Source organism: Orycteropus afer, unplaced genomic scaffold (genome assembly GCF_000298275.1).
Source record: "Orycteropus afer afer isolate SDZICR_OR568_19922 unplaced genomic scaffold, OryAfe1.0 scaffold00107, whole genome shotgun sequence".
Classification (NCBI taxonomy): Eukaryota; Metazoa; Chordata; class Mammalia; order Tubulidentata; family Orycteropodidae; genus Orycteropus; species Orycteropus afer.
Genome location: NW_006921694.1, coordinates 7,332,868 through 7,347,991, shown reverse-complemented (window position 1 = coordinate 7,347,991; position 15,124 = coordinate 7,332,868). Strand labels below are relative to the sequence as shown.

At 40.6% G+C, this 15,124-nt stretch overlaps 1 protein-coding gene across 1 annotated transcript in view; it reads right to left on the bottom strand.

The window, feature by feature from the left end:
* Nucleotides 1-9,489, bottom strand: part of RASGRF2 (Ras protein specific guanine nucleotide releasing factor 2) — a 493,174-nt gene extending 483,685 nt beyond the window's left edge. Inside the window, exon 1 of the mRNA XM_007943466.2 lies at nt 9,202-9,489. Within this exon, the coding sequence (XP_007941657.1) occupies nt 9,202-9,489 (288 nt within the window). The remainder of the gene's footprint in view (nt 1-9,201) is intronic.
* Nucleotides 9,490-15,124: the final 5,635 nt, after the last annotated feature.

Below are 15,124 nucleotides of genomic sequence, written 5' to 3'. Positions count from 1 at the left end.
TGTGCCGTCAAGTCAGCCCCGACTCATAGTGACCCCTCCTTCCGAGGAAGTATCACTACGGAAGTAGATTGCCCAACCTTCCTCCCAAGGAGTGACTGGTGGGTTTGAACCACCAGCCTTCTGGTTAGCAGTCAAGTGCCTTAGGCACTATGCTACCAGAGCGCCTATATGAGTAGTAGCTTCCTATTGCTATGAATCACTGACATTATCTCATCCTGACCTTGTACAGAATGAGTACACTGTTAGTGAGCCTGAGACCAGGGTACCAGCTCCCCATTCCTACATTTCTAATCCCAGGAAACCTCCTAGCTTTTAAATGGCCCTTCTTGCCACAGGGCTAACCTCACTGTTTACATTAGTCACCCAAATAGCCTGGGCTCATAAATCCAGTTCAGGAAATGAATCAGGCACAGTCTAAGTTAAATCAGACAGTGACAAAACATTTCAGAAAACCTAACAAAAATGCAAAGTACCAGTAATCAGAGTTCATTAGGTTCCTGATGTTCTGAGCATCCCAAGTATCAGCAATATCATATTGGTAAATATGGGAAACACTAATAAAAGAAACTGTGGTCTATACTTTTAAAACTAAAGTACTGAAAGATCAGTAAGTTTTGCTTGTAAGAGTTGCTCATATTTATCTTGCTTTTAAAAATATCTTTATAAACACTGTGTCTTAGTTATCTAGTGCTGCTATAACAGAAATGCCACAAATGGCAGGCTTTAACAAACAGAAATTTATTTTCTCACAGTTTAGGAGGCTGGAAGTCTGAATTCAGGATCCCAGCTCTAGAGGAAGGCTCTCTCTCTCTTTCTCACTCACTTACTCTCTCACTCTCTCTCTCTCTTTCTCTCTCACTCTCTTTCTCTCTCTCTCCATAAGCTCTGGAGGAAGATTTTGTGTCCTTTGGGCTTCTGCTCCCGGGCCACCTTCATGTGGCTTGGCATCTATTTTCCCCTATGTCTCTTTGTGCTTTTCTGTGGCTAATCTGCTCTTTCATATCTCAAGAGATGTTGACTTTAAGCACATTACTCTAATACTATCTATTATAAAAAAGAAAATCAATTCCCAAAGGGGATTAGAACCATAGGTGTAAGGGTTAGGATTTACAACAGATATTTTGGGGGCACACAATTCAATCCATAACACATTGTCATTTTATTTACATGTTTTCAGATCTCATGAAAATTCTCATTTTCATTAACTACTCTGATGCTGTAAATCATTCTTATATTGGTCTCCCCAACTTTCTTATTTCTTCCTTTATACTTAAAAATAAATAGTAAATTATTTAAATAAACACAGCTCAACTCAAATTTTTTTTTTTTTTTTCCTTTCTTCCTAAAAGTAGAATCGGAGCATTTTGCATCCACTGTCAGGAGTTTTAAGGAGCTCTGGTGGTGCAGTGCCTAAGGCATTTGACTGCTAACAAGAAGGTTGTCCATTCAAACCCTCCAGCCATTCCGCAGAAGGAAGACTGGCCAATCTACTTCCATAAAGATTTACTGCCTCAGAAACCCAAAGGGAGTGGGTTTGGGTTTATTTGGGTTTTTTTTGTTTTTTTTTGGTCAAGAGTTTTAAGAAAGCTGGTTTTGAATTTTTAATTTTTCATTGAATCGTAAGTTTTTCAAGTGCCAGTAAAAAGGAAAACTGAGAACATGTGCTTTCTGCATCTCAATTCTATCTAGTGATGTCAATGTTTTCTGTGAAAAAAATAGCCAGTTTTTTTTTCTAGGTATACATACAATTATATTTTAATTCTACAGACAAAAATGCTAAGATATATCCTTTGGAGGAGTCAAATGATTGGATTTATAACTTTTCAACTTGCTAAAATTTACAAGTTACATTGATAGAAATGTAGTGAATAATATTGGGCTAATGGTTAATTTTAGACTAATTGTCAGGTGTTAAAAAAATAGTTAAATATTTACAATAGTGCTATTTTGATACTTAACAAGTGTTACTGCTTATTCATTTTGATATTAAATCAAATTTTATTAAGATTTGAACTAACGTAAACTAATTTCAGAGGTAAATGTATGCTGGCTAATTTAACAGAATCATTACACATTGAGTCCTAAAAAAAAAGCTCCACAAATTATGGACAAAATAGTTTTAAACTCTCATCTTAGAAAGTAAATACTAACAAAAATCTACATACACCCACATATATAACTACATAATAAATGTTTACCATTGATGGTAGGAGGTAACAAACATAACTTATTACAGACGCATAATACACACAAGTATCCCTTTTTTTCTAAAAGAAATAAACACACATAAGAACATGAAGTCACTTTAAAATTATGAAAACTAGGATTTAAGATCTGAGTAAGTCCATGCTGTTTGTCAGTATGACTTACTTCATTGCAAAACAATCTTAAAGACCAAATTATTCTATTCTACAATATTAAAATTATATTAACTGTAGCATGCATACCTCAGAGGTGTTGATAAATGTGGACAAAATCAATTTAGGATAAAACAATCTGCACTAAACAGACAGCAACAGTAAGAATTGTTTGAAAAAAATATTTAACACTTGCTAAAATCAAACATATTTGGTTATCACATATGAGTTAGGATTTATCTTCAGGCAGTGAAAGGAAAATATCTCTATTTCTTAAATTATTATTCTCCAAAAAAAGAAAAAATACATGTTATCATACTACAAATATTTTCCACCCTTCAGTAGTGTATTAAGCTGTCACTTATTAAAACCCAAAGGAAGATATTTGTCATAATAAAAATGCATTTGCACACTACCTAAAGCATCTGACTGCTAACCAGTAGTCTAGTGGTTCAAACCCACCAGCCACTCCTCCAAAGAAAGATGGGGCAATCTACTTCCGTAGTGATAGCGCCTTGGAAACCCAAGGAGTGATCACTGAGAGTCAGATCCAACTTGACGGTAGTGAGTTTTTTTTGGTTTTTGTCAAATCAAAGATGGATTTTTCTATGTTGGATTCTTCATAAGTACAACTATCTAAATAGTAAGATTTACTGTAGCCAAAATTTATTAAAATGATGAAATTCTGGCATGGGATATTTTTTCTTCATTACATTTTAAACCAAAGGATGAGTTCAAAGTTCAAGTAATAAAGCATTTGTTCTCTAAATTATATTTTAAACCTTTTTATAAGATTTAGAAAATATTTTATTCCATTTTCCTTTTATCTGTGTTCAATAAGCAAAGGTTAAAAAGAAAATACTAAGTTGGTTCTTATACATCAATTAAACAACATGAATTGGTACAAGAATTTAGCATCTTTATTCTCTACCTTCTCCCAAATACTTCAGGGCTTACATGAAACTCTGCCTAATTCAATAAAACCATTAAAATCCTCTTTGTGTGGCCAAGTAAAAAAAGGCTAAAATGAATGAGTAATAATGAAGGGACAAGGTTAATTTAAAACTAAATTAACATGTTTATTTCCGTAGATACAAATGTGGTATCTACTACTTTAAACTGCCAGAACTAAAAAGCCCAAAAACAACTGGAATCAAGATGAGTAAGATATTTAATCTTAGCAGGAAAAGAAGGACAAAAGTGGCTTTATTCCTCTATGTCTCTCCTGCTAGAAGGGGAGATCAACTATTTAAATAGTCCAGAGTAACTGGGATATTTGCACTTCCAACGTAAGTGCAAATATTTTTAAAGATCACTCTAAAGTAAATGAATGTTCTGAAACTTTAAAAACAACCTCCATTTTTCTTTGAAAATGAAATTGTCTGTAATTGAGTTTCTCAAGAATCCAACTGCCCTTGATGGTTTTTTGTTTGTTTGTTTGTTTATTGTGGTAAAATATATATCACAAAATGTGCCGTTTTAACTATGTCAAAGTATATAATTCAGTGGCATTAACTACATTCACAATCATCATCTCCAAACATTTTCATCCCAAACTGAAAGTCTGTACACAAAAGCAGTTAACTCCCCATTTCTACCTACCCTGGTCACCCCTAATTCACTTTCTGCTTCCATGAAATTTGCCAATTCTAGACATTTCACATAAGTAGAATCCTACAATATTTGTCCTTTTGTGTCTGGCTATTTTCACTAACATAATATTTCAAAGTTCATTCATATTGTAGCATGTATTAGAATTTCATTCCTTTTTACAGCAAAAAAAAAAATATTGTATTTAAGGAGCGCTAGTGGAGCAGTGCCTAAGGCATTTGACTGCTAACTAGAAGATTGGTGGTTCAAATACACCAGTTGCTTCACAGAAGAAAAATGGGGCAATCTTCTTCAGTAAAGATTTACTACCTCGGAAACCCAAAAGGGATTGCTATGAATTGGAATCAACTCAATGGCAGTGAGTTTGGTTTTTGGTTTGGTGGCATAGTGCGTAAGGCATTTGGCTGCATTTGGCTGCATTTGGCTGCATTTGGCTGCTCCGCAAGAGGAAGATGAGGCAATCTACTTCTGAAAAGATTTATAGCCTTGGAAACCCAATGGGGGTTGCTATGAGTTGGAATCGACTAGATGACAGTGCGAACATTTTGTTTATCTGCTAATGGACATGGGTTATTTGTACCTTTTGGCTGTTAATGAATAATGCTACTAAGAACATTGGTGTTCAAGTATCTGTTTGAGTCTGTGCTTTCAAGTCTTTTGGGTATATTATCTATGAGTAGAATTGCTGGGTCATGTGGTAATTCCAGGAGTGTTTATGACACAGTGGTTAAAGTGCTGGGCTGCTAACCAAAAAGTTGGCAGTGCAAACCCATCAGCCACTCTGCAAGATGCAACCGTCTCCTTCTGTAAAGATTACTGTCTTGAAAACCCTGTGGGGGAATTCTACTCTGTCCTTCCTATAGGGTCACTATGAGTCAGAACCAACTTGATAGCCACAGGCTTGAGTGTGTTTTGTTTTGTTTTCATGTTAATTCTATATTTAACTTTTTAAGCATAACTAAATAACTTTTGGGAGCTCTAGTAGTGTAGTGCCTAAGGCATGTAACTGCTAACCAGAAGGCTGGTGGTTCAAACCCACCAGCCACTCCTCAGAAGGAAGACTGGGCAACATACTTCCATAGTGATACTGCCTTGGAAACCCAAGGAGTTGGATCCAACTTGACGGCAGTGAGTCTGGTTTCGGTTTTTGAAATAAAAGGTAAGTTTCTTATTTTCCATAAATGGATCTTTTTTTTAGAAGGAGGTACCACACAGCCATATTTATGAGAAAAGGTACAACTCTATATTAAAAAGAGAGAGAGAGAAGATTTTAAGCCAAATTCATTTTCATCATATCACAGTTATCACTAGAAAGTAGCCACTGTGGAAGGCTGAAAAGAGCCCAGCAATCTCTCAAGAGCTTAAGAGAGATCTTGGTCATAGAGAGGGAGAACAATGTGGAACAAAATTCAAAATCATTTGGAGGGAAAAAAAAAAAAAAAGAAGGTGGGGACCAGGTTTGCTGGTCCAATAGAGCCTGGTGGAACCACTGAGACTATGGCCCTAGCTGCCCTGCAGGTCTGGAATTGAAGCCACACCTGTGGTTTCCAGCCAAACAAAGTACAGGCATGTGAATTAAACATTTACCTCAAGTAGACACATGCCCTGGAGAGAACAATCATGGGAGAAGGAAGGGCTGCTTATGCACAGGGAGACAGCTCAGGGCGCAGAAGAGTATGGAGGGATGGACACTGGGAAGAGGTAACTATGGGGAGGAGGTGGGAAGGGAGCTGTGGCATTGTAAATTTTGGTCAATGACATGAGACAAACTATATTATGTGAACTGCTGTATGAAAAGTGAATTTACTCTGTAAATCTTCACCCAAATCAAAATAAAATTAAAAAAAAAAAAGAGAGAGAGAGATCTTGGAACACCTGTGGGGAAGAAAATGGAGCCATGCAAATATTCCTTCAATCCAGGCATATTCAGAAGACAAGAAACACCTTTCTTTACTCTGTTTAACTGAAAACACTTTGATGGTTAAACTGCTGTAAATAAGTAAATAAATGAAATAATTTTTCAATCAATATATTTTGAATTATTATTTAGATCAAGCAAATCTATGGGCTTTTCCTACTTTAATATCTAGGAACACAATTAATTAGCATTTTAAAATTATTTGAAGTAGAGTAGAATGATTCTAATTGCAAGGACAAACTCACAAGCAGCACTGTATTGTACCTATCACATCAGCTGCTGCAACTGTCAAGGCTGTGGTCCTCCAGTGTGAAAGATAAGAACCTAAGGCAATAAAGGTGACTGTAGGTTTGTGAATCTACTGACCTTACTGATTTATCAGAACGTCTACTTCAATCTCCTGCTTGGCTTTAGCTTCTCAAATATAGTATTTATTACAGAGGCTGGCCATCTTACAATTTCATGAACTTTTCTTTCCCATTCTCTACACAGCAAAAAGTTCATACTGTCTACTTAACATAGAAGCAGAAGATGATATAATTGGAAGGTAGACTAGAAATCATCCCATTCAAACTTTTAATTTTTTATGTATTAGGGAATAGAAGTTGAAAATGTTAAGGTATTTGTCTAAAGTAACACTGTAACTTGCTGGAGAACCACTCTGCCTCTCTAAATGATGGTTTATCTTATGTTATGCCCTAGCCTTCAAGTCTGTTTATCTGGCTGACGCAGATGTTCACATGGAAAGCTCTGGAAGCACAAATAGAGAAACAGGCCTTGAAACATCCCTGCCCTCATCCTCAACAGTTTTATTACTCTACAGTATCTCTGTTCTTGAGATGATTGGAGTGCACCAGCAACACAAATTCACTGAAAGTGAACCCACTTCACAAACCATAGAGTTAAGGAGGAATGCTTCTCTTTTGCTTCTTATCTCTACAGTTCCATTTTAACTCTTAAACCCACTCAGACAGATAATGTCACAGGAAAGCATTCACTAAGCTAACCCAAGCCAAAGGAGCGTATCTAATAAGACAGCAACTGAGAGGTTTCCTAGCCCAACTCCTTATCCATTTTGGGATGCTTGCTTCTCTCCATCTCCATTTTATCTACAAACACCAAAGGTTCTAATTTCCAAGAGATGTATAAACATGATTGAGAACTATTCATAACTTACATGATCATAAACAGAGGGGAAAAATAAATTCCATAAAATGACCGCTTAGGGTTTCCATTAGAAAGGAGCATGAAGTAAAACCACTTGAAGGTTACATTTTGCTATTAAATATAGTTTAAAGAAAATTGTCCTGAAAGTGTGAATCCCAATATTTTCCAAGTAGTAAAATGCTGGTTTCTATATAACATTAACAGATAAGACAACCACATAAACTGTAAGTAATAAGGAAGGTAAGTAAAAACTCAAAAGCCAAGGAAGGAAGGAAAAAAGGGAAGGAGGGAAGGAGGAAGGCAGGCAGGCAAGCAAGCAAAGAAAGACATGGTTATATCATGATATTTTATAAATATAAGGAGAATAAATAATCAATTTGGAATTAAGTCAGTGACATATATTCAGGGTAATTTATTCTTTTTAATTTTATACATAGTACCACTTAAAATCTATTACTTTTGGCTAGTAGGTAAGGTAATGAACACATATCTTAAAAAAATAATAATCCTATCAATTAAAAAAAAGAGAAAACAAACAAGCTGAGACTCTGAAAATATCTCTACCTATTTCCTCAAAATCCTTTATCTTTTTCCCAACTTAAATTCTAAGATGTGTGACTTGAAATACACACTTATATTTCCCTGGAGAAGGATATCATGCATGGTAGAGCAGAGAGTCAGCGAAAAAGGGGAAGACCCTCTACAAGATAGATTGACACTGGCCGCAAGGATGAGCTCAAGCGCAGCAAGGATCGTGACGATGGTGCAGGATGGGGCAGTGTTTGGTTCTGTTGTACACAGGGTGGCTGAGTGGGAACCCACTCAAGGGCACCGATGAACAACACACCCTTTCCAGTACCCATATGTACAACGTTGTAAATTGGGTTTTCAATGATCTTCCACAGCCTTCAAAATCCAAATATATTTTTAGTTTCAGGTTTATAAGCACTGTAATAAGCTGAATCAGTTAAGTGTGTTAGTGCTTTATAGTGGAACCAAAGTGGGGGGAAAAAAAACTTTTGGTTTTTCTCGTGTTAACGCCTCTTAATTTAAAACATCATTTTATGAGCCCCCAGGGAGTGGAAACACATTTTATACATCCTTCAATCGCTACCGCCTCCACCCCACCCCACCCCACCCCCAGTGGTTTGCTACTGATGCTAGTTGGCCTGACTTGCCTGGGAAATTCAGCTGCGAAATATTTTCGTGCAACAGCAAAGACCAGTCTCTTTTTTTCAAGGTGGAGATATAGAAGCAAAGTGAGAACATTTGTGAGCATAAAATTCGTCTGCTTTAACTTTAATAACCAAATGGTGACTGAAAAAATACAAATTTGGCATTTTACAGGAATTGGAGTTGGGAAGAATTATTAATCCTAGATTCCACCTTCCCCAAGGGAGCACACAGCAAAAGTAATGGAAATGTGACCCAGAATAAAAGGGTCGCATTCTTTTCAAAGCATTCATTTAAAAGTACACGGAAGCGGTCTTAAAAATGCCCACATTTTTAAACTTAGCAAGAATGTGGCTACCAAATATTAACCCTAAGGGATAGAGATACACATTTATCTTCATAATTAGATCCAGCAGACCAAATATTACCAAGGTAAACTGACATAAACCACAAGGTCTGATTGGCAATGACCAACAGAAAGTGCCTGTCTTCGCTCAGAAGAGTCCCAGCTCCTTCCCTGCGCAACCAGCGGTCAAACCTCTGCAATAAAGAAACCTACACGCGGCAGCCGGGTAAGGGAGAAATCAAACTTTTCCAAATAAGTTAGCTGGTCTCGCCAAGCTAAATTCAACAGGTGTCAACACACATCACCACACAAAATTCTTGCTTCTCTAGAGAAGCAAGCAGCGAAGCTAAAACGACCTGACCGCTATTAGGGTCGTGAAAGCAATAAAACTGAGCCCCTATTCCAGCCAAACACCCGAGGTGGAAGGGGTTGGCGAGACCGAGATGAGAGAGTCCTTGGATGAAGATAGGAGAACGTGGAAATGTCCTGACACTAACGCCGAAGGGAAACCTAGGGTCTCGGAGTACGGTCCCAGTGCTTTGTGGAGCACCCCCGGATCCCCGGGTTAAAACTGCAGGGAAGGTAGCGGCCAGAGGCAAGACAGAAGGAGGAGGAAGAGCGCGCGGTACCTGCTTGTCCAGCGCGTCGCGGGCGCCGGCCGGCCCAGCGCCAATCCTGGGCGGCGCGGGTGCCCGCTCGCAGCTGCAGCCCTCCAGGAGGTACATGCCCGCCGGGCGGCTGCTCTGCTCGCCTTCGAAGTAGAAGAGCACATTCTGGTAGAGGGCGAACCACTTCTCGTGCCAGCGGCTGGCCTCGGCCGCCTTCTTGCTCAGAAAGCCGCGTTTGGTGCCCTCTTTGCGCGCCAGAAAGGCCAGGTACAGGGCGTGCCCCTCGTTGTAGCGCACTGTCTTCTGCATAGTGAGGGCGCCGGGTGCTCTCGGGCAGCTGCCCGCCTCACCTCTGCTTCGTGGGCATCGCTGGGCCCGCTTCCCCGAAGGCGCGTCCGCTCGGTTCCGGGCTGGCTAAAGGGCGCCCCCTTTCCCGACGCAGCGCGTTGGGCACTCTGCTGGCCTCCAGGTCGCGGCGCCACGCGGGTCCGAGGGGCTCCAGGCTGGGGCCGGGGCGCGTTCTCGGCTGGGCCACTGCTCTCACGTCTGAGGGAAGCCCCTGGAGCCCCCGACGCCGGGCTGGAGAGTGGCCCCGTGAGGGCCCCCAGGCCGGCCGCCTCTTCGCCCAAAGTTGCCGGAGCCGAGCCCCTGCGGCGGGCTGGGGCGGCGCGACGCGCGGCAGCCGGAGGAGGACTGTCCTCGGGCAAATCGCTCAGCGAGACAGAAGGTAAAACGTCACGTGGGAGATCAGCTGTAATCGGCTTGCAGACCGATTTAAAGGGCAAAGTCGGCGCGGCGGCGGGGCGGCGGCGGCGGCGGCTACACAGCCCGCTCACCCGGGGAACGCGTCCCTCCTTCCGCCCGGCGGGGCCGCCGCCTCTGCTTCTGCTCCAGGATTGGGGGGATCACGGCGAGGTGGAGGCGCGCGGTGGCAGCACACAGGCGCTCAGACGCGCGCTGGCACACAACACGCACATTCACACACAGAGACAAATGCACACTCACACCACGCAAACGCACACTTGCACACACAATGCGGACACTAGCACGTTCAGTTACATAAATAAAACGCGCGCTTATACACAGAAAAATACCCACACACGTACACACATAACATGCACACTTATACACAAATGCATTCGCACAACTACACACACAACGTTTACACTTGTACACACACAAATACACACTGAATGTACACACTGACACACAAAAATACGCATATGTGGACAAATACAATGCACATTCACATGCTCATCGAAAACACTCATGCGTGCACCTTCACACACACAACCTATATACACTTATACACATAGCCACACAAACACACACACACACAACATACACACATACACACATTTACATTCAACACACACTCATACATGCATCCACACTCAACAGTCACTGAAATGCACAAACTCATATTTCCATGCATATACACAGTACACACACTCATACACACATTCACATACACAAATACATACTCCTGCAAAAACACATTCATACTCACACATTCACAGTCAAATACTCTCACACAGGCAAATAACGATACATAAACACATGCATAGGAATACACATACCCACAGATAAATGCACTCATTCACTTAAGACATACAAACACAGGCCTCACACTCATACACAAGTATGCACACAAAGGCATATTCACATGCAAGCACACACTCTCACAAACCCACTCACACAGACTCACATGCCCATTCACAAGTCACATCCACACAGTCGGACTCATCCACTAGTGCGTTTCCATGGTAGTGGGTGGAGTCACAGTGTGGCTTTCGATAACTGGCAAAGTTGTTTTTACCTGCACCATGGTCTGGTGGCGTAATGCCTAAGGCATTTGACTGCTATCCAGAGGCTGGCAGTTAAAACCCACCAGCTACTCCTTGGAAGGAAGGTTGGGCAATCTACTTCCTTAGAGATACCGCCTAGGAAACCCAAGAAGGGGTTGCTATGATTTCGGATCGATTCCACCACAGTGAGTTTGGTTTGGTTGTGGTGTTTTCAACCACAGTGAGGGTTAATGACAGGAACTCCCGTTCCCAAGAAGCATCAAGTGCTGTTGGTTCCCCCTCACGTTTGTGATTTCACAACGTTCAAATAAAAGAAACTAGCATAGTGCCTAAGGCACTTGACTGCTAACCAGAAGGCTGGCGGTTCAAACCCACCAGCCACTCCTCTGAAGGAAGGTTGGGCAATCTACTTCCGTAGTGATACTGCCTCGGAAACCCAAGGAGGGGTCGCTATGAGTTGGGTCCGACATGAGGGCACATAACAACAACAACAACAACACATTCTAAGTGCAAAGTTTTAAACGTGGAGAAAATATTCAGACAAAGGAGACTGCAGCCCTGGGCAGAATCTGTCCTGAGGCCACAATGTCACAGAGTACTCACCAGATTCCCTTCCTGAGGCTGGAATTCATTTGATTAACAAATCTCACAGATAAGGCTAGAAAACTGAGGTCTTTGCTATAAAATGTAAGTGGAGAAGAAATAATGTACCACAATGTTGGAAAAGAAAGCTAGTGAGACCCCCAGAGAGTACCCAACTCCACTCTGCTATATACATTTTTTATTCCCCTTAGTCACTTATCATAAAAACCATTAGCCATAAGTGCTTATTGTTAAAAGTAAAAAAATAATAAATGGCCTTTCTGGGCTGTGAATATGCAACAGTATGCCTGTCTTGTACCACTGCTTGTGTGTTCAGGGGTTCTGCCTGTTTTTGAAGTGCTGTTTTTACAGAATATTTTAACTGCCTCACTGAGCAGCTGAGTGTGTTTTTTTTTTCCATTTTACCTTTAAAACAAAAAACTTTCACTATTATGAACAATATAATAGAGAAATTGTCATTTTGAAATTACAGGTGAGAACAGTGATTGTTTCTCTTTATATGTTTTTAAATATCGAAAGGACAGTGCAAATCTGTCCTGGAAGAAGTGCAGCCAGAATCCTTCTTGGAAGCAAGAATGTCCAAACATCGCCTCACCTACTTTGGTCATGGTATCAGAAGGGACCATTCCCTGGAGAAGGATATTGGATTTGAACCACAAACCTTCTGGTTAGCAGTCAAATGCCTGAGGCACTTCGCTACCAGAGCTCCTTCAGTAAAGTGTAGGGGCAGTGAAAAAGCGGAAGACCCTCAATGAGATGGATTGACACAGTGGCTACAAGGATGGGCTCAGGAATAGCAAAGATTGTGAGGATGGTGCAGGACCAGACAGCGTTTCTTTCTGTTTTACATGTTGTTGTTGTTATGTGCCGTCGAGTCAGACCTGACTCATAGCGACCCCTCCTTGGGTTTCCGAGGCAGTATCACTACGGAAGTAGATTGCCTCATCTTCCTTCCAAGGAGTGACTGGTGGGTTTGAACCGCCAGCCTTCTGGTTAGCAGTCAAGTGCCTTAGCCACTATGCTACCAGAGCTCCCTCTGTTTTACATAGGGTCACTTTACTACAGGGTCACTATAGCACTGTGCTTTGTTGTTGTTGTTGTAGTGACCCTGTTTTACATAGGGTCACTACAACAACAACAACAAAGCACAGTGCTATACTTTAGGTCTAAGCCAGTTGGGAGCTTGCACTGTTCCTTAAAGAAAATACAAGTAGAGAGACAATGAGTAAATGTGAACAGCATTTTGATGCAGATTCTACAAGCAGACAAGATGGTGATTGCCTCAGGAGGCCTTTTCTTTCTTTCCCTTTGGTCAAATCCCAGCTCTGAGAACTGAAAATGACTTGACATCTGCTTAGTTAGTTGATGAGCTCCATTTCTGGGTGGAAACCATTAAGGGTGTGAATTCAGTACATGTACAGTTTTGCAATGAGTATTTGAATCTTCTCACCACTTGAATTTTTTAAGATATAAAAGATTCTTTTCCCAATAAGCAATGTCACTCTGGCATTGAGGCTAATTTCAGTGTAGACTTACCTTTTCTGTCTACTCAAATGTTCTTTTGATTTCAATTGCACAAAGTATTCATCTCCACTTCTGTCTGATTTCACTTCCTACTATTTACCCTCACCCTTATCCCCACCCAAGAGAAAGGCACTCTTGTTTTTCTCTGAAATTTGTCTGATGATCATTGTGGTTACTAATTATGGAAATGCACTTCAAGGACTATTGATTGATCACTTCTTTAAGTCTTCAACACTATATTTAGGCGATGCGGAGGATATAGAGAAAAGATACTGCTTGTGCTCCTGATGTACTGAGTCTATTAGGAACAGAATTTAATGTTTAGGCACTTCTCCTCACCAGACTATGTACTTTTCAAATGCAGGGGCTGTCTCCCTTGTCCCTGCAGCATCCAGTACCAGAGTTTACATGCAATTGACACACTAATTATTCATAAAAAATTCTAACTTAGTGTAATATTTGCTCCTTGGGTGTTAAAGAAGGCATTGACATTTGCAAATGTTACATTATTCTGCAAGACTATGTGAAGTGGAAACAACCAGCAATCCATAGAGAATCTAAGAAAAATATTTCCAGGGAGTGTCTGATGGGTATTTGTGGGTCTTTAACCTCATTCACAGGGTGGATCATAACAAATTATGAATAACATTTTGAAGATTGGGAATTCCAGAACACTTAACTGTACTCATAAGGAACTGTACATAGACCAAGAGGCAGTTGTAAAACAGAACAATGGGATACTGCACGGTTTAAACTCAGGGAAGATGTGTGTCAGGGTTGTATCCTTTCACCATACTTATTCAATCTGTATGCTGAGCAAATAATCTGAGAAGCTAGACTAGATGAAGAGGAACATGGCATCAGGTTTGGAGGAAGACTCATTAACAGCCTGTGATACCCAGATGACATAACCTACTTGCTGAAAGCAATGATGACTTAAAGCACTTACTGATGAAGATCAAAGACTTCAGTCTTCAGTATGGATTATACCTCAATATAAAGAAACCAAAAACCCTCACAACTGGACCAATAAGCAACATCATGATAAACAGAGAAAATATTGAAGTTATGAAAGATTTCATTTTACTTGGACCTGTAATCAATGCCCATGGAAGTAGAAGTGAAGAAATCAAACTACATATTCCATTGGGCCAATCTGCTGCAAAAGACCTCTTTAAAGTGTTAAAGCAAACATGTCACCTTAAGGACTAAAGTGCTCCTGACCCAAGCCATGGTATTTTCAATAGTATCTTATACATATGAAAGTAGGACAATGAATAATGAAGACCAAAGAAGAATTGGTACATCTGAATTTTTGATGATGGTGAATATTGGATGTACCATAGATTGCCAGAAAAAACAATTCTGTCTTTGAAGAAGTACAGCCCGAATGTTCCTTGAAAGGGAAGATTGCAAAATCTCCTGTGCTTTGGACATGTTATCAGGAGGGATCAGTCCCTGAAGAAGGACATCATGTTTGGTAAAGTAGAGGACCAGTGAAAAAGAGGGAGACCTCAGCAACATGAATTGCCACAGAGGCCTAACAGCATTTTCCTTCATTCCTAGGGAAACTGCACTGCACTGCTGGAATGGTGCCATCTTGAAACACAAAAGGCCAGGAGGTTATGTAAATGAGGATGCTTTTTCTCCAGCTGACCAAACAGGTTGGCAAAAGAGACTGTTCCAAAGTGGGTGGGAATTAGCTCTTCTGTGAATTCATTGTTTTTCCTTCTTGCATTTTCATAGATTCTTTCCCGAGAGTGTCATTTTAAGTTGTGTTATGAGGGCATCAAAGTATTTCTTACTGACAAAAATAAAAGTATCCTCCATCCTCTTCCAGGCAAGTTAAGAGAAAAAAATAGCAATGAGCTGCTCTATCTGGAAATCCTAATTACTATTGTAGAGGTGCTCAGACGGCTCCCTTGCTACCATCCCGAGAGGGACTGGGTCTCCGGGAGCAAGGTAAGCACAGGCAGGCTGGTGCTTACTCACTGATCTGCACTGAACAC